Source organism: Cervus canadensis, chromosome 9 (genome assembly GCF_019320065.1).
Source record: "Cervus canadensis isolate Bull #8, Minnesota chromosome 9, ASM1932006v1, whole genome shotgun sequence".
NCBI classification, from domain to species: Eukaryota; Metazoa; Chordata; class Mammalia; order Artiodactyla; family Cervidae; genus Cervus; species Cervus canadensis.
The window spans coordinates 17101370-17126091 of record NC_057394.1 but is presented as its reverse complement, the minus strand read 5'-3'; the positions used below and the strand labels follow the sequence as shown (position 1 = coordinate 17126091).

At 41.5% G+C, this 24722-nt stretch overlaps 2 protein-coding genes across 5 annotated transcripts in view; one reads left to right on the top strand and one right to left on the bottom strand.

Moving 5' to 3' along the window:
• The window catches only part of LOC122447240 (ATP-binding cassette sub-family C member 4-like), a 914448-nt gene that overhangs the window by 659295 nt on the left and 230431 nt on the right, over positions 1–24722 (top strand). The window lies entirely within an intron of this gene.
• Positions 1–24722, bottom strand: part of LOC122447589 (ATP-binding cassette sub-family C member 4-like) — a 225484-nt gene that overhangs the window by 167489 nt on the left and 33273 nt on the right. For 3 of the 4 annotated variants that reach the window (XM_043478284.1, XM_043478287.1, XM_043478286.1), the window contains exons 5-11: positions 23841–23930; positions 20163–20326; positions 18889–19014; positions 16803–17052; positions 10499–10600; positions 8325–8414; positions 6573–6764 (exon numbers count right to left, since the gene is read on the bottom strand). In XM_043478284.1, coding sequence (XP_043334219.1) covers positions 6573–6764; positions 8325–8414; positions 10499–10600; positions 16803–17052; positions 18889–19014; positions 20163–20326; positions 23841–23930 — 1014 coding nt within the window. The remainder of the gene's footprint in view (positions 1–6572; positions 6765–8324; positions 8415–10498; positions 10601–16802; positions 17053–18888; positions 19015–20162; positions 20327–23840; positions 23931–24722) is intronic. The other variant, XM_043478285.1, reaches the window with a different exon arrangement.

The window sequence follows — 24722 nt, the reverse complement described above, 5'->3', positions numbered from 1 at the left end:
TAAGGAAGCTGTGGTACTAAGCATGGAATATTACTCAAGGTCGTTAAAAAAAATTATTTTGAATCAGTTCTAATGAGATGGTTGAAACTGGAGTCCATTATACAGAGTGAAGTAAGCCAGAAAGATAAAGAACATTACAGCATACTAACACATATATATGGAATTTAGAAAGATGGTAATGATAACCCTATATGCAAAACAGAAAAAGAGACTCAGATGTACAGAACAGATGTACAGAACAGACTTTTGGACTCTGTGGGAGAAGGCGAGGGTGGGATGTTTCGAGAGAACAGCATGTATATTATCTATAGTGAAACAGATCACCAGCCCAGGTGGGATGCATGAAACAAGTGCCTGGGCCTGGTGCACTAGGAAGACCCAGAGGAATCGGGTGGAGAGGGAAGTGGGAGGGTGGATTGGGATGGGGAATACATGTAACTCCATGGCTGATTCATGTCAATGTATGATAAAACCGACTGCAATGTCGTGAAGTAATTAGCCTCCAACTAATAAAAATAAATGAAAAAAAAAAAAAGAAGTCTTACGTTGTCTATAATTATCAATTGGCACATTCTGTCATAGACAGAGTTTGTTTGGAGTTTTTATATACTAAACCCCCCATGCCTCAACCTAGGATGCACAGCAGTACCTTTTCTGCAGATGAAGCCCTCACTTCTCTGTCTCTACTGCAGCAAATCTGGGGAGAATGCAAGTAGCACACTGGTGCCACCATGACAAACAAGGCCTTTGACCTCCCTAAGTCTCATTTTCCTCTTCTAGAGAATGTGCTGCCGAAACCAGAGTCACTGAACTCAAGGATGCTGTGAGAATCTAAAGAAGTGTGTGAATCCCTCCACAAATGAAAAAAGGACATGAGTTGATGATAACTTGCTGGTGGTGACTGATCCATATTTTCTCATCAAGCCAACAGTAGGACCCTGTTTACAGTGTGAATCATAACATGCAAAGCACATGACCACCATGGAAGAAAGAGACTCCATCATAACCCTCCCTGGCAACCACAAAGACACAGACACACACAGATTCTCCACTCACTCAAATCTTAATGGAGGTGCATCTGATAAAAGGCAGCAAATGCTCTATTGTGATAATTTATAATTACCTCACATTCTTTCTTTCTTGGGCTCAGAAATTAATACCATCTCTTGCTTTTGGTTTTCATTGAAAAAATGAGCTTTATGTTAAGTTCTCAGCCTCATGCCCACACACAGAATTACTTGGCCTCCCTTTAACTGTTGACAGTCCTTGCAAACTGTTTCACTTAGTTCTTATGCTTTGTTTTTATGTTGTTAAAATTTGTTTTCTTCTTATTATAGCACCACGTTGTAATACAGCAATCTTAACCACATTCTAGAAAAAGCACTCAGGACCTCTCTTTCCAGGACATAAGAAACTACCTCTGAGTCTGGTAGTAATACTTTGGATGTGTTGTTGACTCTGCAAATTATATATGAACAAGCCACCAAGGGGAAAAACATTTTGGAGGATTTGAAGTAAAACCAGGTCAAGTTGATTTCTCAGACAACGTGTTCTGATTAACGGGGAAAAGCCTGAGTTGGGCATATATCATAGTTATTTCCACTGACAGGAAAGTGTTCTTATTCATATTTGTCACCCCTAAGTTAAGTAAGTAAGTATTAGTTGCTCAATCGTGTACAATTCTGTGATCCCATGGACTATAGCCTACCAGGCTCCTCTGTCCATGGAAATCTCCAGGTAAGAATACTGGAGTGGGTTGCTATTTTCTTCTCTAGGGGATCTTTCCAACCCAGGGAGTGAACCCAGGTCTTCCTGCACTTCAGACAGATCCTTTACTGACTGAGCCACCAGGGAAGCCCCAAAATTTAGCCAATTCTCACTGAACAGCAGACACACACACTAGAGGCAAAGTAGGAAATGGCAATGCTGGTTTGATGCCATCCATCCAGAAGCACATCAAGGGCCCTTCAGTGATGGTGGAGACTTACAGTAGAGACACCTCAGAGCAGACTGCTGAAATGGTTAACATGGGCCAGAAATGAGGCCCTGGCAGAGGATGACTGGACTCGAGAGTCAAGCAGCAGGACCCCTCCTTCCCTCACAGCTTTTCTTCCATGTGGAATCGCCCCTCCTCTCACAGCCTGTCAATATCCTCCCCATCTTTCCAGGCTCAGCCCAAACACACTCTCCCATGAAACCATCCTGGACTCGTCTCTCTTCCTGCTGGGTTCTGTTTACATCTCTCATCTCTCATGAAGGACCACCTTATTCTGCTCCATCATTTGTAAATGCGCACATGGCTTCTCACAGCTCCGGGGGGGGGGTGGGGTAAGATCTGTGGACTAAGCCCTGTTCTGGAACCTAATGCTGATTATCTCTAATCCGCACAACAAGCTTCACAGTAAGTGCTGGCCCCATTTCACAGATGAGGAAACTGAGACTGAGTGCGGTCACATCACTGGTCTGAGGGTGCTCAGCTGTGAAACAGAAGAGCTGGAATCTGAATGAGCTCATGTCAGTTGAGAGCCTTCTGCTCTTTCACATCATGCTGTCCAGGTGGTAACTGAAGGTATGTTTGAAATGAAGACAACACTTGAGTAATCAAGACTTGAAGGCCTGTATATGTATACATGTAAGTATCAATAAACGTACTATCCTATGGTTGTCAAGGCAGTCTGAAAAGAAAATGCCCCAGTTAAGTGATCTATGTGGAAAAATATTAAACTAGAATTTATCAATTTGATACCTTTAAATGTGTTCACTAAACATTTCAAAAGCCTTAAAGATGTAAATCCATGGCTGATTCATGTCAATGTATGACAAAACCCAGTACAGTATTGTAGAGTAATTAGCCTCCAACTACAAAAAATAAATGAAACTCAAAAAAAAAAAAAAAGCCTTAAAGATAACATGGAGACAAATGTTGCACACAATATTGCTTATATTATGGTAACAGAATATTATTATTTTTGATTTTTACAATGTACTATGTGTAGAGCACCTATAGAAATACCAACTCAAACAATGGAAGTTAATACTCAGATACCTTCTTTCTTACATGTCATATTTTATGGATGTAGTTTTACCAGAAACTGACTGAGCTTATAATTAAGAATTAATTTGTTTTCAAAATCATTCTAATATTTACAGAGTGCTTGTTATGTCCCTATCAATCAAGTGCTTTAAAATCACGATCACATTTCATCTTCAAAACTACCTCATGAGGTTGATAGTCTTATTATCTCTATTTTACAGATGAAGTAACAGGCTTGTAAGGATCAATGAGTCAAAACCTCACACCTGATCAACGGAGAAATGGGGACTCAATTCCTGAATCTTCTGACTCCTAGAACTTGGAGTTGATGTCATCAGCCTGAATTGATGTTGCCAATGTGATTACTTCATGTCTCCCTATTTTGTTACAGAAAAGTTTTCAGCTCAATGAACTTAAATGATTGCTTCAATCTAATCTAGTGTAATACATTTAGTTGTTTTTAACATATGTTATATAAAAAATGATGTATGAAAAAAATGATGCTTTTAGAAAGACGGTATTGACGATCTTACATGCAAGAGAGCAAAGGAGACAGATGTAAAGAACAGATTTTGGACTCAGTGGGAGAAGGTGAAGGTGGGATGATTTGAGAGAATAGCATTGAAACATGTATATTAACGTATGTAAAATAGATGGCCAGTGCAAGTTTGATGCATGAAACAGGTCACCCAAAGTCTGTACTCTGGGACAACCCAGAGGGATAGGGTGGGTAGGGAGGTGGGAGGTGGGTTCAGGATAGGGGAACATATGTATACTCATGATTGATTCATGTTGATGTATGGCAAAAATCATCACAATATTACAATTATCCTACAATTAAAATAAATAAATTTTTAATAAATACTGCTTTTTCATGGCTTTTCCTCCAGAATTTGGGGAAGGTGGGAGTAAGGAGAACAATAAGGAGAAATCTTTATTATATTTATATGGATGGATTGATGGATGGAGAGAAAAAGGTTAGAATAGCAACAATGGCCACCACTTACTAAAACCCTGGTCTGTTTGCATTTCACAGGCATTTTCTGTAATCTTTACAATAACCCCACCCCTCCCCCATTTAATAAGAAAGGAAGCTGAGACAAACACCTGGAGTCACAACCCAGGACTGTTTCTCTCCAAAGGCCAAGCCTTTTCTACCAGACATGCCGTCTCTGTGTCTACGGCCAGACTAATTCCTGTGCCTGCCTTATGTCCATCCACTGATACCTGGAATCCAAAAGGAGATAAGCAGATGCTCTCATAACTTACTAAGTAGTTCCCAGGTGCCATAAAGACCTTGCTAACCTCTTATTAATCAGAGTCATAGATGACATTTCAGAGAAGCAAGAAAACCTCCTTGAAACCCTCTGACCCAATGTCCTCATTTTGCTGCAGAAACATCAGAGGACCAGGCAGGTAACAGGACATGTCCAGAATGACAGCAGACAAGTGATGAACCCGGGGCCAGAACTCTCCTCTCTGCTACTTCTCCACACTGGACCTCCCTTCCTGCCAAGGAGGGAATGGGCACAAGGGACCCAACTCCATGTCCCAACTATGCAGCAGAACATGTGAGCAGTCCATGTTTATAGACATCACATCACATACAGAGGAACTGCTGTGCATCCCAATCCTCAGGGCCCCTTCCACCGAAGTCTGTGCTGCACACATGCCCCATGTGGGTGAAGCCCCAGAACACTGCCCACATTAGTGGTCCAGTCACCCCACGAGGCTGCAGCAAAGCATTGGTCCCAAGGATCTGAACTTGAGCTACAAATGTAGAGATGAGGTTACTCATCTCTCCAGGCCTCAGTTTTAATAACTATAAAATGAAGATGGGAATATCGAAGACACTCATAAAGAATGAATAACTCATAAACCTTTTTACATGCGTGCATGCACATGTGTGAAAGGCAGAAAAATGATTTGCACGTGGACTCTGAATTAATGGAAGTTACTGTTCTCACTGTTCCACATTTGCTTTCCCTTCTTATATGGTATCTAGACCATTTAATAAAAATCTAGCTCATCCGTGCTAACTTGACATCATTTCTGCAAATGTACAGTCACCCATGAACAAGAACCTGGAAGAAAGAAACAAGCCCATTAAACAAGCATTTCTGTTTGTCCACATCAGTGTAAAATGCTGCTCACCTGATGCAGAGCTTCCCAGGTGGCACTAGTGGTAAAGTACCCACCCGCCAATGCAGGATACAGAGACTCAGGTTTGATTCCTGGGTTGGGAAGATCCACTGGGGAAGGAAATGGCAACCCACGCCAGTATTTTTGCCTGGAGAATCCCATGGACAGAGGAGTCTGGCAGGGTATAGTCCATAGCGTGAGCTGGACACAACTGAAGTGACTTAGCATGCACACAAACACCTGATACAACCTATGATGTTCAAGCCATTGTTTGAAAATTACTATTTCCTCACAAAGCCGGTTTGGAGCCTTCAACACCACACCTTTGAAAATCTGTCCCTGTCTTTTCCTCACAGTACAAAAGAGCAGTCAGATGTCCAGACTGCACTGAACAGACCCCAGGGGGAGACCTTTAATGCTATTATTCACTGATTTTTTGCCACCTGAGAGAGTAACATAGCATTTAACATTATTTACCCTTTTTCCTTTCTTTTTATCAAATTGTATTCTTCTATTGCTGAAGTTTAGTTATCATTTATTTACTAATCTTAATTCCCAACATACAGTTCAATCTTTCATCTTACCATTCTCTGTGAAACTCAATGCTATTTCTGAAAACAATCTCCCTCAATGAAATTATGCAGTATTAAAAAAAAATTTAGAGAATTCTATTTTCTTTAAATAATAAATTACAAGTCAAAAATGAAGTGGAGAGAGAAACTCACAGACTGAAAGGGACCAAGGAGGCATCAGCCAAGGGCAGGGGACAGACCTTGTGTGGATTCCAATAATGGTGAAGATTTCTCAATGAGATGATCAACAGCATGTAAACACAGACTAGCAGGTGGGTGATAGTCAGGAATTTGAGGTATTTTTCAGGTGAAATAAAGAAATGATTTTTTCCCCCCAAAGCTTTCTTATCTTTTAGAGAAAAATAATGAAATGTTTACAGATGAACTAATCTGAGGTCTAGGATCTGCTCCACAATACTCTGGGGTGGGAGTGGGGCTGGCAGAAGGCAGGGGTAGAGATTCAGCAAGACTGGCCTACAGCTGATTCTGGCTGAAGCTGGGGGTGGGTACATGAGGGTTCATTATACCATGCTTTCTATTTTTGTAAATATTTGTAACTTTCCTTTAAAAAAAGTTGAAAGTGAATGAAAACTTCACAGAATGAAACAATCCCCCCTTCAGATAATGTATTCTGTGTGTTATTATCCTATAAGAATTAAAATGATAGCATATGTACACCTGCTTATTTATCCAGAAGACTAACTTAAATATTAAGCAACATTCAAAAGCCCATTTTTTAAAAAGAACTTTTAACAAACCTTGTAGTTTAAATCACTATCACTATTTGAAAGTCAAGTATATGCAACTTAGAAGTCATTACTCACCTCTTCCAAAGCACAAGCCTTTATTACTTCTTCATATCTTCCCTTTTCATATTTCTTCCCAAATAAAATGTTACTCTTCACAGTCCCTGGAAACACCCAGGGCTGCTGAGAAACATATGCGATCCTCCCATGCACACTGACTTTTCCCTGGCTCGGGGGCAGCTCCCCCAGCAGAGCACTTAACAGTGATGACTGAAACAGATGGGTACACACAGGCGTGAACAGGCAGCACTCAGGACAGAACATGCCCCGCAGCACAGCCGACCCCACCCTGGTGCTTGATACATGATAGAAACTTTTCCTTCAACAGGATAGTACAGCCCTCTCAATTGAGACCAAAAACAAAAAAATAACAAATTGAAACTAACACTAATAGTCAATGAAAACGACTGATAAGGAATATATTAATAGTATAAACAATCTACTCTACCTGAGTATCCCCCCAAGTGAAATTCTACTCAGCAAAGAATAACTGAGAATGCTTAACATCCTTCTCTAGCAGAGCCTGCCAGGATGTGTATTTTATGTATCTGATGTTTAGTGCAATTATTCCTGCCTCTGGTATATCCTTTACTTGAAAAACACTTGTTTTTAAAAAGCTATGTGTGAAGAATATAGCCAAAGATGATTAATTGAAAGAAGTCTGAAGTGAGCTGTGTCTGCAGAGCAAAAGCTCATCATAGAGGAAATCAACACCCTTTCATGTACACATCCCACATTTTAAAAAATAATTTAATTATTTATTTTTAGTTCTTTTATTTTTTTCACTTATTTTTTACAATGTTGTGTTGGTTACTGCCATCCCACAATTCTAAATGCATTTATTTTTGCTTGTGCTGGGTCGTCATTGCAGTGCATGGGGGTTTTCTTGTTGAGGAGCACAGGCTCTAGTGGGCAAGCTTCAGCATTTGTGGCCCGTGGGCTCAGTCATTGCAGCCCCCAGGCTCTAGAGCAGAGGCCCAACAGCTGTGGTGCACGGGATTAGTTGCTCCACAACTGGGAAATGAGAACTTCCCAGACCAGGGATCAAACCTGTGTCTCCTGCATTAGCAGGTGGATTTTTTTTTTTCCGACTGAGCCACCAGGGAAGCCCACATCCCACATTAGATTTCTGTATTTTGTTGTTTCTGACCAAGTGCATGTGCACCTCTCCTTTCAATCTTCAACATCACACAGATGTGGTGTGTATGTATCCAAACCATCAGAGTGCTCATGACACTGGGCTGAAATAATATGTCTGCATATCTGTCTCGCCCCATAACCTGGCTGCCTCTGAAAGGCAGAGTCAGGGTCTTGCTCACATCTGTACCTTTATCTCCAGCATGGGGCTGCACATTCACTACATGTGCACTGATGGGATCACATCAAGTCACAGGAAGAAATGCTCAAAGCTTCTGGGAAGAGCCTTTATGACCTCCAGACTTCTTGGAAGGGCCACTAAGATGAAAATAAGTCCCCATTGTCTCTGTCTATCCTGAACATCTGTCACATAAATAATTTCCTTCACTGAGACGTCCAAATTCCCCACAGGCAGTTCCTAACAGGGTAATGTGAGGCACCAAAAAGGAAAAGACAGTGGGTTTTATCCTGATTTACTTGGCTATGAAACATTCTTGTAAAATGAATGTTTCATAGAACACACCTAGAGAGATGCTGTTCTAGATACACTCAGTGCAAACTGAGTCACACACAGATCTGGGCTCAATTCTGAGAATTTAACAGGGGCTGTGGTGTTGCATCACCATAACTTACCTTTCCTGCTCCCACATGTCCTACCACAGCTAACAGCTCACCAGGTCTGACAGTAAAGGAAAGTCCTTGTAGGGTTGGGGTCTCTGATGCCTACAAATTAAAGTTTTTAATTTAATTTAACTTACCCATTTTAATAAAGTAATACAAGTTTTTTTTAGAAAGTGGAAAATATAACAATAATCAACATAATTGATATGCAAAACATAACCCACATTTTTCTCTTTCCTATTTTAAGATACTGTGTCCTGGAGACCTCTTCATCAAATCTTATCTCTTTGGGGATTGGAGGCAGCTTTAGCTGACTTTAGGGAGGTTCCTTCTTTTACTAGATTCCCATATGGACAGAAGAATGTTCCAACTACTGCACAACTGAGCTCATTTCACATGCTAGCAAGGTAATGCTCAAAATTCTTCAAGCTAGGCTTCAGCAGTACATAAACTGAGAAATTCCAGAGGTACAACCTGGAATTAGAAAAGGCAGAGAAACCAGACAGCAAATTGCTGATACCTGTTAGATCACAGAAAAAGCAAGGTAATTGCAGAAAAACATCTGCTTCTACTTCATTGACTAAAGCCTTTGACAGTATGGATCACAACAAACTGGAGAAAATTTTTAAAGAGATGGGAATAGCAGACCACATTACCTGTCATCCGAGAAACCTGTATGCAGGTCAAGAAGCAATAGCTAGAACCAGAAATGCAACAACAGATGGGTTAAAAATCGGGAAAGAAGTATGTCAACTCTGTATATGGCCATCCTGCTTGTTTAACTTTTAGGTAGATTACATGATGCAAAATGCCAAGCTAGATGAATCACAAAATGGAATCTAGAACTCTGACAGAATATCAACAATCTCAAACATGCAGATGATGGCAGAGGGTGAAGAGGAACTAAAGAGCCTCTTGATGAAGGTGAAAGAGGAGAGTGAAAAAGAGTGAATGTTGGCTTAAAACTCAACATTCGAAAATCTAAGATCATGGCATCTGGTCCCATCACTTCAGGGAAAATAGAAAGGGAGAAAGTGGAAACAGTGCAGATTTTATTCCAAAATCACTACAGACAGTGACTGCAGCCATGAAATTCAAAGATGCTTGCTCCTTGGAAGAACAGCTATTGCAAACCTAGACTGTGTATTAAAAAGCAGACGTTACATTGCCGATAAAGGTCTGTATAGTTAAAGCTAAGGTTTTTCCAGTAGTCATGTATGGATGTGACAGTTAGACCATAAAGAAGGCTGAGCGCCAAAAAATTGATGCTTTTGAACTGTAGTGTTAGAGAAGACTTTTGAGAGTCCCTTGGACAGCAAGGAGATCAAACAAGTCAATCCTAAAGGGAATCAATCTTGCATATTCATTGGAAGGATGGACTGATGCTGAAGCTGAAACTCCAATACTTTGGCCACCTGATACGAAGAGCCGACTCATTGGAAAAGACCCTGATGCTGGGAAAGATTGAAGGCAGGAGGAGAAGGGGACCACAGAGGACGAAATGGTTGGATGGCATAATCGACTCAATTAACATGAGTTTGAGCAAGCTCTGGGAGATGGTGAAGGACAGGGAAGTCTGGTGTACTGCAGTCTATGGAGTCGCAAAGATTTGGACATGACTGAGCAACTGAACAACAACAGAAATGCTGGAGTGGGAACCCATTCCCATGGACAGAGGGGCCTGGTGGGCTACAGTCCACGGAGTCACTGAAGAGAGACAACTGAAGCGATTGACACTTCACACTTCAGCTCAAAATATTAGACCCAGGTTTTCAAGAAAAGATGTATTTGTGCTCTATATTTTTTTAAGGTGATCCTACTGTATAGCACGGGGAATTATATTTAATACTCTAATAAAACATAATGAAAAATAAGCTAAAAATTAAAAGAGGAATTTATGTACTTTAAGTTCACCATGTGCTAATACACTGAAAGCTCTCTTGAAAATGAGAAAAACAGCAACATATCAATTGCCTCAGGCTGATTTTACACCTAATCTCCATTCATTGCAAACATTATTCCATTCATTGCAAACCTTATTCCTGATTCTGACAATTTTTATAACATAGTTTCAGTAAATGAGCAAGTCACATTTTACAGTATGTGTAAAATCTCAAAATTCTCCAATAAATCTATGTCACAGTTGCCTTTTAGCAGTTACAATTTTGGAATTGAAGGTTTCTTACCTTTTCCCAAGAAGCTGTAAAAGCTTGCACGTCCACAATAGTTTTACCATCTGATGGCAGCAGGAGGTAGCACTGTGTTATCACATCAAGTAACAGAAAGTTCTACAGAAAAAGGCAAAATGTAGATTGTTTATACTGCAAGAACAAAGAACAAACAAAACAATTGCTTCTCTTGAATTTGCAATAAAAAGTTGTATACCTATTGCTTATACTTATCTATCATTTTACGACTGAATTTTATTAGGTCTTGGTTCACATGAGAAATATTAAATAGTATGTAATATACTATTATTATAGTATATGTACTTCTAAGTATATAATATAGTACAGCATATATAATATAGCATATACATACATATATATAGTATGTGTGTGTGTGTATAAAACAGATAAATAAAGAGTTCCTGGCCATGGGGCTCTCTTTGTTACCTTCTCAACAAGTATACTGGTTCCTCTCTAAGAAGAGAATATGGCTTCAAACTCCAGTACATTTAGAACCTGGACATTTTCCATGTTTTACTTTTGGGTTACCAACAATAGACAGGTGAGCTGGTAGGAAATTATTTCATAAATACTAACTGAATCCCACCAAGTGCCAAGTACCATGCGACACTGCTAGGACACAGAGAGGAAGGCCCTTCCCAGGCCGTCAGGAAGCAGGTGGCACAGGACAGGCTGGGAACACAAGACCAACGACAGAGACTCTGAGTGTAAACCCTGCACACAATGCTTTTCTCCTCGTGTGTGTCAAATCCATATCACTGCTTGTCATTAACTATCACTTAAGTCATCATTTTAAAAAGAAAACTGTGTTAAGTTTCTATGTCTTAAAACATATTTTACAAGCATCTTTTCACAATCACTGCCTCTTCTCCTTAGTCCATGCCCTCTCTGCTCCACAGCAGGGATGGCCACACCTCTCATTTCTTGTTATCTTCTATGCCACTTAGCAGTTAACTGATGCAAAGTAGCTGAATAAAGCAGTCTTATAAACTGCTACAAAGCTGACAAACACATGCAAGAAAACTCCCTCTTGCCTTGCAAATGCTAGACATAATTCAATGAGAAAAGCTAGAGTGATAGAGAAATTGAACACACAACTTAGACCACTCTCATTCCCCATGGTCCCCAAAACTGTAAACATGAGACAGAGACTGCTGATTGTCCTCGATATCTGCTCTCTTTCTTCTGAGGTAACAAACCTAGATTTTACCTGCATGTGGCAGCCTGGATGGAGGCCCTCTGTCTCTAGACTCCCAAGCAGACAGGAGCAGCCCCGTGACTAAATCCAGGGCAGTGGGGAGTGACAGCAACCAGAACCTTCCTCCACCCCAGCCTGGGCCTTGGGGGCTGCCAGTGGGGTCAAGTCACATGCAGTGGAATAACATTAAGAAGAGAAAAAGAGTCTGGGTCCCAATACCACGGAGGTTCACACTAGCCATGGGACTTGTTATGGGGAGAATTGTATGCCCACAAAAAAGATACATCCTAAGCCCAGTTAGCTCAAAATGTGATTTTATTTGGAAATTTGGTTGTTGTAAATATAACCAGTTAAAGTGAGATCACAGTGGAGTAGGGTGGGCCCTGAATCCAATATGACTGGAATCCTCATGAGAAATGCAGAGACAGATAGACACAAAAAAAAACAGCTACCTGATGATGGAGACAGAGGCTGGGGTGATGGTTTTCAAGCCAAGGAATGCCAAGATTTGCCTGCAACCACTCAGAGCTAGCAGAGGCAAGAAAGGATGCTCCTTTATCAGATTCAGAGGGATCCTGAACCTGCTGACACCTTGATTTCAGACTTCTAGCCTCCAGGACTATGAAACAAAACATTCCTGTGGTTTTAAGCCACACGGTTTGTGGTACTTTGTATCAGCAGCCCCAGGAAACCCATTCAGAGCCTCACAAGGATTCTTGCATGAGAGACAATCAAATGAACCCTGTAAGCAGCTTTAACATGGGTAACTCTGAGACCCAGAGGCAAACTGAATCCTTACCAACACAGGGGGTGCAACTGAACCAAGCACGTGAGGATGTGAGGATGTTTGAGAAAGAAAACAACACATAAATAGTAATTTACTACCTTAAACATCTTGACACCCCATCTATCATGCCTCAGAGTCATAAATGTGATTGCAAACTTCTACTTAAAAAGAAGAATGGGTAAAAACTAAATGTGAAAACCATTCTGCAAGAAAAGAAAGACAGGATCCTTTCATTTCTGTCAAATATCAGCTGGTGGAAGATGCTATTCATTCATTCCTTCCTCCTCTCATCCAAGCTCACTGAGAACCTAACACTGAGCACAGTGACTCCTACCGTCCCCAAGCCCATGTCCACCAGGAGGCAGGATGGACGGATGGTGGTCTGAGGACACGACTGAAGGCTTTCAACCACCACAGCCTGAGTTCTCTCTCCACACCACCTCTCCCATCGTCAGCCAGGTACCAGCTCTCACCTGTTCTGACACAATTCATCTCTCTCCCAGTTCTCTTTTCTTCTTGAAACAACATAATTTCAGAATCTCACTCACTATTAGTTATTTCAATAATGCAACTTTTCTTTTGCTGGTTCCTTCGCTATCCCTCCCCAACACCACTGAACCTACCCCAAGACAACTCCCTCCTGATCTCCTTACCTCCTCTCTGAGAGTGTCCACAAGCTTAAATCCCCCAGTGGCCCACAGCACCTAAGTCCACACTCCCCAGGTGGCCTCTGCCTGGACACCCTGAGTACTGACCCCACCCATCCTTCCAGCCCATCTCAAATACTAACCATATGGGAACCAGCTCAGCACATCCCCAGCTGGCACTGCCCTCCCTACCTCTGAATCCCCAGAGGGATATTAAGTCACATAGAGGGGAGACACTACATCATTCATGCACTTTTACAGTCCCAACTCCAACTAAGACCAAGCCTTACACAGTCAGCCCATCGAGGGCATCAGCTACAGGAAGGAACAGACTGCATGGTTGTTCAAACCATCCAACCACTGACTGCCTGGCTACAGCCTTACATAGTCTAAGCTGATACAGCAACAAGCAAAAGGTGATGAGACAGGCTGGGACCTGGGACCCTCTATGGGAGCACTTGCACCTGGACAAACGTCTCTTGGGCAACAAAACACAAAGAAACCATAAGGGACTAAACACACCTGCACACATGGAAAGGCGATCACGAACAGTAAGACATAAAAACACCACAAGCCAACTGGCATTTCTGAGCTGCTGGGAGCAAAGCAGGGAACTGTGTATGATCTTGGCACCTGGCACCTACAAGACGGGGGGCAGACCACTTAAGTCACCCCTGCGGCTCAAACCACCAATCCACCCCTACCCTCACCCCACTTAAGGAACCAGCCCACCCTTCTCAAAGAGTCAACAGGGCATCAGTTTCTTGTTTCCATACTTTGTGCTGAGCACAAGCTTCAGTAAAGCCTTGCTTGAATTTCTCATCTGGCCTATTATCAACTTCTATTGATTAAAAAGACCAAGGGCCCTGGAGAGTAATATATGTGCTATATATCTGGTCTAGACAGAACCAAATACAGTTTCAGCTTAAGCATGTAACCAAGACATCAATACTCAAAGTGTGTACATTCAAATAGAAATTCCTCACTTTCAAACAAAAAAAGAAAGAAAAGGAAAATTATGCCCTAAGTGAAGAATTAAATTTATTGAGCACTTGTCCACAAATAATAGCTCTGAGGAGAACAGATGCCACAGTCTTCCAAGGGTTAAAAGAGACCCCATTCAATGCCTGCTCAGCTCATAAAGGTGCTAGAAATGCTGGCTGGATTTTTCTGCAAGACTCAGTCTGATGAGAAAACTGAAATTAAATGGCCATTAAAGCCATGAAGTGCAGACCCAGAACAGGAAATGCAGGAAAGTGTCAACACCAGAACTGCAGCCAAAAAGACTGACTTGCTCATGACTGGTAATGGAAAACCTAAAGCTGCTTTCTGAACAATATAACCTCAGAGACACATTTTACTAGATGTTAAAGTTATTGAAGACTTTTAGTGAGTGCTTTGAAGTTGAGATCTTTTGTAATTCTATTGGAGTAATCCAGTGCCAAGACAATGGGTCCCCCTTCCTCACTTAGAGAAAAATAGAGAGACTTCTTGGGCTTATGAGGTCATAACAAATCATTCATTTTCAGAGAGCTGATTTAATCTTCATGTTAAACAGAAATACTTGAATACCTACTGTGTGCCAGGCCCTTGTCTTCATGATAAAAATTATTTACCCCTGACTATTTAGGGACACTTAGTGTTTTTTTTTAAATTTAATTTTCTTTTAATTGGAGGCTAATTACTTTACAATATTGTAGTGGTTTTTGCCATACATTGACATGAATCAGCCATGAGTGTACATGTGTCCCCCATCTTGAACCCCCCTCCCATCTCCCTCCCCATCCCATCCCTCTGGGTCATCCCAGTACACCAGTCCTGAGCACCCTGTCTCACGCATCGAACCTGGACTGGTGATCTGTTTCACATATGGTAATATACATGTTTCAAGGCTATTCTCTCAAATCATCCCACTCTCATCTTCTCCCACAAAATCCAAAAGTCTGTTCTTTACTTCTGTGTCTCTTTTGCTGTCCTGCATATAGGGTCATCGTTACCATCTTTCTAAATTCCATATATATGTGTTAATATACTGTATTGGTGTTTTCCTTTCTGACTTACTTCACTCTGTATAATAGGCTCCAGTTTCATCCACCTCATTAGAACTGATTCAAATACATTCTTTTTAATAGCTGAGTAATATTCCATTGTGTATATGTACCACTGTTTTCTTATCCATTCGTCTGCTGATGGACATCTAGGTTGCTTCCATGTCCTGGCTATTGTAACAGTGCTGTGATGAACATCGGAGTACATGTGTCTCTTTCAATTCTGGTTTTCTCAGTGTGTATGTCCAGGAGTGGGATTGCTGAGTCATATGGCAATTCTATTTCCAGTTTTTTAAAGAATCTCCACACTGTTGTCCATAGTGGCTGTATTAGATTACATTCCCACCAACAGTGTAAGAGGGTTCCCTTTTCTACACACCCCCTCCAGCATTTATTGCTTGTAGATTTTTTTTTTTTGATGCTTTTTTTTTTTTTTATTTCAACTACAGAGGGCAGGTCTTTATTCCCAATCCCGATCCCCCCTCCCACCTCCCTCTCCACCCGATTCCTCTGGGTTGTAGATTTTTTGATAGCAGCCATTCTGACTGGAGTGAGATGGTACCTCATTGTGGTTTTGATTTGCATTTCTCTGATAATGAGTGATGGTGACCATCTTTTCATGTGTTTGTTAGCCATCTGTATGTCTTCTTTGGAGAAATGTCTGTTTAGTTCTTTGGTCCATTTTTTGATTGGGTCATTTATTTTTTTGGAATTGAGCTGCAGGAGTTGCTTGGATATTTTTGAGATTAATTCTTTGTCAGTTTCTTCATTTGCTATTATTTTCTCCCTTTCTGAAGGCTGTCTTTTCATGTTGCTTATAGTTTCCTTCATTGTGCAAAAGCTTTTAAGTTTCATTAGGTCCCATTTGTTTATTTTTGCTTTTATTTCCATTACTCTGGGAGGTTGGTCACAGAGGATCCTGCTGTGATTTATGTCACAGAGTGTTTTGCCTATGTTTTCCTCTAGGAGTTTATAGTTTCTGGTCTTACATTTAGATCTTTAATCCATTTTGAGTTTATATTTGTGTATAAAAAAGGAGACAATAGGTATGGTGGAAATCACAAGTCTTTAGGGAAGAGGGGAGCTAAAGACAGGCTTAGATACTAAGTAAAATAAGGACAGGAACAAAATGCAGAGATCAGAAATCAACAAGTAGAGTAAAGAATCCATTTCTAAACACAGAGAACTAAGTGAATCTGAGGCCACTCTTCCTGCCCAGGGAATAGGGACTTCATAGCAAGTTCTTCCCTTTCTGGCCCAGAGAGGAATCCTCGTCACCCCAGGACTGTGCACCATCACTGCCTAGTCATTCTAGTCAGCACAGCAGATGCATCTGTTCACTTCTCCTGCCTTTAGACATTTTAATCATCCTGTAGCCATCACTGAACATCAAGAGCCTGTGCTGCTGCTATTTATACTACTGACCCTAAATGAGCATGGATCTCACAGTACTTTTAACGAACTTTACCTAAGAAAAGAGGGGAATACAGACATTTTGGAAAGACTGCCAGCTTGGCACTGAAAGAGTTAAATCTCACCTAACTGGCTCACAGTGACACCACATAAAGGAGGTTTTTAGGTAAAGTCCACCCATAAATTAAAAAGTTATTTTTCACTAAACCTTGATTCTCTGGATGCTGACAACGGCCTCTGACACCTTCTCGATGGCCAGGGGGAAGTAGAGGGTGCTCGAAAACCGCAGAGCCTCGAACAGCGTCACCATCACAAACACTTGGCTGGCTGTGATCAGGTTGTCAAGGAGGTCATTGGTGATGAAGATGACAAAAATCATGATTTTGCTCACAGTGAAAAATGATGCCAAATTCATGCCCCTAAGGTAGGAACTTCTCATAATTTTGGAAATTTCCTTCCTGTAAAAGAAAGTAGGACAAAATTTTTATAAGAAGCATCAACATACAAGATGTGAATTCAATGCCCTGTGTGAGTGGCCCCTTTCCAGGGAGTAGACACAGATTGAGATAAACCATCCCTCACATCATGGAAATATTAGCATAGTGCACACTCAGAGGTCAGCCTGACACCAGGACTACACACTGCATCACCACTTCACTCTTTCAAGTAAAAGGAGGCTATCTGTCACAATTTCAAACATTTCGGGTCAATCCAATGGGGTTTGAACATTCATTCCTCAAACATTCATAATCACAAGTCTGTGCCAGGTCCCTCACAAAAAGACACAGCCTGTCCCATCAAGGAGCTCATGAACTTGTAAGGGAAGAGAACTATCAACCACAAAATTGGGAGACATTAGACAGAGATGGTCATCACAGCCCCCACGGGAGCTCAGAGCAGAGGCGTGTAACTCAGAGCAGTGGAGTCAGGGCAAGTCACACACATGTGGAGTCTGAGAAGATGAGCTGGAGTCAGTCAGGGCTGGCAGAGGCCAGAGAAGAAGGAAGATGGGAGTGTATCCCCAGCAGAGGGAGGGACCCCACAAAGGTGCAACATGAGACGTGACAACGTGGGGTCAGAGAAATGTTCATCAGATATTTAAATAAAAGTTGGAAAAACAGTCTACAAACATGAATATTATCATGTGTGAAACAGATTGCCAGTCCAGGTTCGATGCATCAGACAGGGTGCTCAGGGCCAGTGCACTTGACCCAGAGGGATGGGATGGGGAGGGAGATGGGAGGGGCTTCAGGATGGAGAAGACATGTACACCCTTGGCTGATTCATATCAATGTATGGCAAAAACCACTACAATATTGTAAAGTAATTAGCCTCCAATTAAAATAAATAAATTTAAAAAAAACATGAAGCAAAACAAAAGGGACAGTACTTTCATAGCTCCATTTGAAAAGAATAACAGTGATTCATGAGCTTTGTTGGCGGTAAAGAATCCACCTGCAATGCAGGAGGCATGGGTTCAATCCATGGGTTAAGAAGATCCTCTGGAGGAGAAAATGGCAACCCAGTCTGGTATTCCTGCATGGGAAATCCCATGGACAGAGAAGCCTGGTGAGCTACAGTCCATGGGGTCACAAAGAGTCGGATATGAGTGAGCGACTAAGCATGACAACAATGAAGAATAGTGATTCATATAGTTTGGCTCAATATAGGTACACCCAATCTCTATATGGTTTCCCTGATAGCTTAGTTGGTACAGAATCTGTCTGCAATGCAGGAGACCCTGGTTTGAATCCTGGGTCACGAAGATCCACTGGAGAAAGGATAGGCTACCCATTCCAGTATTCTTGGACTTCCCTTGTGGCTCAGTTGTTAAAGAATCCAGCTGCAATATGGGAGATCTGGGTTCAATCCCTGGGTTGGGAAGATACCCTGGAGAATGGAAAGGCTACCCACTCCAGTAATCTCCCTGTTAATGCTCCATCAACATAAATTACAATTTTAGTTTGAATGTCGTTGTCCAAATACTATATTAAAAACATCGCTTATTGAGATTTGAGGTATTAAGAACTACTTAGAATTTCATTTCTATATAAGTAAGAAGCATATACATTTTTTTTTCCTTTGAAGATGGTAAATGGAAGAGCAGGTAATGATGTCTCCTCTGTTCTCCTTAACTCTCCTGCAATATGTGGAGGATGCAATGAATAGTAAGTATTTAAGTTCACCTTAATGTGAAGATGAACTTAAATACTTCTTTGGTAAGACATCTAAAGCAATCTGTAGAATTGGAAATGAAGCATGAAAATATGGAGTGATATATATATATCACTTACCTTCTCAATCTGGTAATAAGGTCTATAAATGACTTTTCCCAAGCATTCATTTTTATTGCTCTGATGCCCATTATGACTTCACTCATGGTCCTGATCCTGTCGTCTGTGAAAGCTGTGGTCTTACTCCTAAGGGGACAGTTGTGAGAGATTAGTCTTACTGATCACAGCCCAACTTTCTGTGGCAGCAGCAGTAGTAGTGGGCATGGGGGCTCAGGGGTGGGGGGTGGTGGTTAGGAAGCAAATGATTCTCTACAGTCCTTTTGCACTTAGAACACAGGCAGGTCCTACTCAAAGTACAAATGGAGAAAAAGGGTTCAATTAGGAAGCGAACCATTCAGCCTGTTTGAAGACATAACTTGGAGAACATGCAGCATCAGCTAAGGAAGACCTAAAATGAGTCAGATACAAACCATCTGCTCGAGGAGGTCACAGTCAGGTAGGGAAGGCAGAAAGACACCCAGGAAGACAGAGTCTGTGCTGTAATAAAATAGGAGAGAAGTTCTGGGGAACAGAAAAGATGGGACTGTTAAATACACTGTGAAAGGAGAACAAGAAGAGCTTCAGAGAGCTGGTAGCACTGGAACAGGGCCTTGAAGGATAGGAAGCATCTCTCCACAGCAAAGACAGGAAAGGAAATTCCAAACAGAGAAAGACACCAAGCACAGACCTGCACACACACAACACACACAAGAGCTCAATGACCTTCAAATAGCACAACATCTCCATCACCTGACAACCACCCACCTCCAGCCTTCTGGGGCCTGCTTCAGTCTAACTCAGCACCAGAAGGCTCTTCAACATCAGCCTCTTATCTATCACAGGTGCTGCTGTGAATGTGGGGCTTTATAAAGACACAATGAAGATCAGCCTGGCCCTTGGGGTGCTTATAACTTAATGGCAACATGAACATAAAACTTGAAAAGGCTCCAAGACAAGCATAACAAAAATATATGTGGTGAGAAACAGGCCTACAAGATTATTACTATGTACCAATATTTAACTAACTTGGACATGGGTAAATTCTGCTGAAGGATATTCTACTTATTCAGATATGGTGCCAAGAGCAGCAAGTGAATGCTTTCACTGTTTCTGTTTCAGGGTCAGCCTTCAGCTTAAGCCTGGAGCCTTCACTGGTTAAGCCTGAAGGGTCTACAACCCACACAAAGAAGAGACCAGAGAAGGCATTTGTCTTGTTTTTTTAACAAAAGTATCAAGCAGACTGTGGATGTTACCAATTACATATTATCAATTTTTAAAACCAGTGTTTCTCTTACCGAAGTGAGGAAAACAACTTCCTGAAGCAGCTTTGCAACAGCAGAAGAATAATGAGAACTGCCATCCCAGCAAGACATGATATTCCTATTTCCATCCAGAGCAGGGTGGTCACTGCAATGCATTGCAGTGGCCCCACCCACAGATAGTGCAAGAACATCATTACCTTAAAATAGAAAGACAAAACCTTCTTAAGATGGTGTAAAAACCAATAGGGACACAATGTAGAAACAATCTCCTCTAAAGGAATACACAGGAACCTAAACAGAAACGATCTCAGTGGGATTCAAACCTGCTAAAACAGAAATCCAAGCATCCGCCCCAGATGATGCCATTCAGGGGCAGCACAGGGCTGGCTTAAGGGACATCCAGGGAGAATCAGACCAGCAGCACTGAAGGGAGATGCCAATTTTGTCCAAAACACAGATGAGCCAACCTCAGTTCAGATGCTCAGTTATCTCTGATTCTTTGTGACCCCATGGACTGCAGCACACAAAGTGTGTGTGGAGCATGTTAAAACTCATGTACATCAACTCAATGATGCCATCCAACCACCTCATCCTTGGTCATCCCCTTCTCCTCTTGCCTTCAATCTTTTCCAGCATCAGGGTCTTTTCCAATGAGTTAGTTCTTTGCATCAGGTGGCCAGAATATTGGAGTTTCAACTTCAGCATCAGTCCTTCCAATGAATATCCAGGACTGATTTCCTTTAGGAAGAGCTGGTTTGACCTCCTTGCAGTCCAAGGAACTGTCAAGAGTCTTCTCCAACACCATAGTTCAAAAGCATCAATTCTTTGGCGTTCAGCTTACTTTATAGTCCAACTCTCACATCCATACATGTCTACTGGAAAAAACATAGCTCTGACTAGAAGGACCTTTGTTGGCAAAGTACTGTCTCTCCTTTTTAATATGCTGTCTAGGTTGGTAATAGCTTTTCTTCCAAGAAGCTTTTTTTTTTTTTTAATTTCATGGCTGCACACATCATTTGCAGTGATTTTGGAGCCCACAAAATAGTGTCTGTCACTGTTTTCATTATTTCCCAATCTATTTGCCATGAAGTGATGGGACCGGATGCCATGATCTTTGTTTTTTTAATGTCAAGTTTTTAACCAGCTTTTTTCACTCTCCTCTTTCATTTTCATCAGTTCTTCTTCAGTTCAGTTCAGTTTCTTCAGTTCCTCTTCACTTCCTGCCATAAGGGTGGTGTCATCTTGCATATCTGAGGTTGTTGATATTTCTCCTGGCAATCTTGATTCCAGCTTGTGCTTCATCCAGCCTGGCATTTCACATGGTGTACTCTGCATAGAATTTAAATAAGCAGGGTGACAATATACAACCTTGATGTACTCCTTTCCCACTTTGGAACCAGTCTGTTGTTTCATGTGCAGTACTAACTATTGCATATTGACCTGCATACAGATTTCTCAGGAGGCAGGTAAGGTGGTCTGGTGTAACCATCTCTTGAAGAATTTTCCACAGTTTGTCATGATTTACACAATCAAAAGCTTTGGCGTAATCAATAAAGCAGAAGTAGATGCTATTCTGGAATTCTCTTGCTTTTTTGATGATCCAATGGATGCTGGCAATTTGATCTCTGGTTCCTCTGTCTTTTCTAAATCCAGCTTGAACCTCTGGGAGTTCATGGTTCACATACTTCTAAAGCCTGGCTTGGAGAATTTTGAACATTACTTTACTATCGTGTGAGATGAGTGCAATCATGCAGTCATTTGAACATTCTTTGGTATTGCCCTTCTTTGGGATTGGAATGAAAACTGACATTTTCCAGTCCTGTGGCCACTGCTGAGTTTTCTAAATTTGCTGGCACATTGAGTGTAGTACTTTCACAGCATCTTTTAGGATTTGAATTAGCTCAACTGGAATTCCATCACCTCCACTAGCTTTGTTTGTAGTGATGCTTCCTAAGGCCCACTTAACTTCGAATTCCAGGATGTCTGGCTCCAGAGGAGTGATCACCCCATTGTGGTTATCTGGGTCATGAAGATCTTTTTATATATAGTTCTTCTGTGTATTCTTGCCACCTCTTCTTAGTATCTTCTACTTCTGTTAGGTCCATACCATTTTTGTCTTTTATTGTGCCCATCTTTGCATGAAATATTCCCTGGGTATCTCTAATTTTCTTGAAGAGATCTCTAGTCTTTCCCATTCTATTGTTTTCCTCTATTTCTTTGCATTGATCACTGGGGAACACTTTCTTATCTCTCCTTGCTATTCTTTGGAAATCTGCATTCAAATAGGTATATCTTTCCTTTTCTCCTTTGCCTTTAGCTTCTCTTCTTTTCATAGCTATTTGTAAGGCCTCCTCAGACAACCATTTTGTCTTTTTGCATTTCTTTTTCTGGGGATGGTCTTGATCACTGCCTTCTGTACAATGTCATGGACCTCCTTCCATAGTTCTTCAGGCATTCTGTCTATTAGATCTAATCCCTGGAATCTATTTGTTACTCCCACTGTATAATCTTAAGGGATTTGATTTAGGTCATACCTGAATGGTCTAGTTGTTTTCCCTAATTCAATTTAAGTCTGAATTTTGCAATCTGGAATTCAAGATCTGAACCACAGTAAGCTCCCAGTCTTGTTTTTGCTGAATGTATAGAGCTTCTCCATCTTTGGCTGCAAAGAATATAATCAATCTGATGTTGGTACTGACCATCTGATGATGTCCAGGTGTAGTGCCATCTCTTGTGTTGTTGGAAGAGGGTGTTTGCAATGACTAGTGTGTTCTCTTGGCAAAACTCTGTTAGCCTTTGCCCTGCTTCATTTGTACTCGAAGGCCAAATTTGCCTGTTACTCCAGGTATCTCTTGACTTCCTATTTTTGCATTCTAGTCCCCTATGATGAAAATGACATCTTTTTTGGGTGTTAGCTGTTGAAGGTCTTGTAGTCCTTCCTCAAATGCTCTCTGTCCCAGAATATAGCCCCCATTTCCTTTGAATCTCCCTGACATACCAGGAAAACCTATATTATGTTTCCTACTTCTCTCTCAAGTAATGACTTGTGCATTTACCTCCCTGATAGGCTGTGGCTTCTATAGGGAAGAAACTAAGCTTTATTCATCCCTGAAACTGAGTTGCAACCTTACTTCATGTTTGATGAATGGATACTCTAAAAAGAAGTGTCTAGTTCAACACAGATCTGACCAATAGCTACAATGTCCTGGGTCATGTGATCTATGCATAAGGTCAGTGGGAAAAAGACTGAGGGGAGACAGCAGAGAGGAGATGGTATCTGGCTGGGTACCACCCACTTGGCATATTCCTTGAAGGCTTCCTATGCAGCAGGCACTGATCAGAGCACAGGGGAAAGAAAAATCCCTGCCCACCAGACCTTCATCATACAGAGGAGAAAAAGACAATCCAGCAACACCTACACCACATGCCAAGAAGGGCCACTCCAGGAGGACCCCTAGGGACACTAACCAATCTGGGCAACAACATCACTGCCTATTTGTTATTAGAAAAGCAAAACTCTCACTTATGGAACAATACATGTAATTACATCTAAGTTGCACACAGAAAAATGAAAGCGGGATAAATAGAACCTTTGTCTTATATCCTCGATGGAATCCTGGCCTACACCAAACCCTGGCACCTGGCATCCCAATAAGCTAAACCCAGTGAGAAGGGCAGGAAATGGAAGAGGATCCCTCAGGGGCAGCTTACCTGGTCAAACCTGCTCACATCGTTGGACAGCAGGTTGACTATCTGGCCTGTGGTGGTCTTCCCCATGGCCGAGCTACTAAGGCGAAGGGCCTGAAATGAGAGAGGGAGACAGAGATCCGGATTCCTAAGGTGATACCAAGTCATCTTAGAACATAACACAATGGAGCAGGTGTTCTGGGGTCCTGAGTGGTGTCAGCACAAGCAGGATGACCCCTAACAGCAGGGCTCTAGAGACCCTTGTTCAGTCTTTCACTCCTCACTGTGGCAGCAGCCCTGCTTCAAGGATGGCAAAGGGAGGAGCAGGAGGAAGAAGCAAGGCCCTCCCCGCCCCCCAGTTTCAATGAACTTGGACCTGTCTGAAGGATAAAGGGTGTAGGTTTACACTTAAGAGACAACTAAGTAATTTTGAGCCAAATTAGATGAGAGTGGAGAGGCTGCCTTAAGGAAAGAAATTCAGAGACTTGGACTGTAAATCTGGACTCAGTCATTAATTCTGTCAATGACAATATTTAAACACTTTGGGCTTAATTTGCTCATTCTAAAATGAGCAAGTATAACATTCAAAACACTTCCTGTGAGGTTCCTGTTCTTAATGTCAGTCTGCTGACTTTACAAAAAATACAACCCATGTTGTATGATTCCTTTATTTTGTAAGAAAAATGCCCTAGAGATCTGAGGAAACTGAAGAGACACCAGGAGCTGCTTCAACAGACCACCAACTGGAGCCACTAACCCAAAAAACATGTCATACTTTATAAAAATGCTTCGATTACTCCTCAAGAAGAAAACCAATGATCAAGTGAGAATGTAAAATGATATAACCACAATAGAAGAGAATATGGAAGTTAATTAAACATGAAATTAGCATACAATATAGCATTT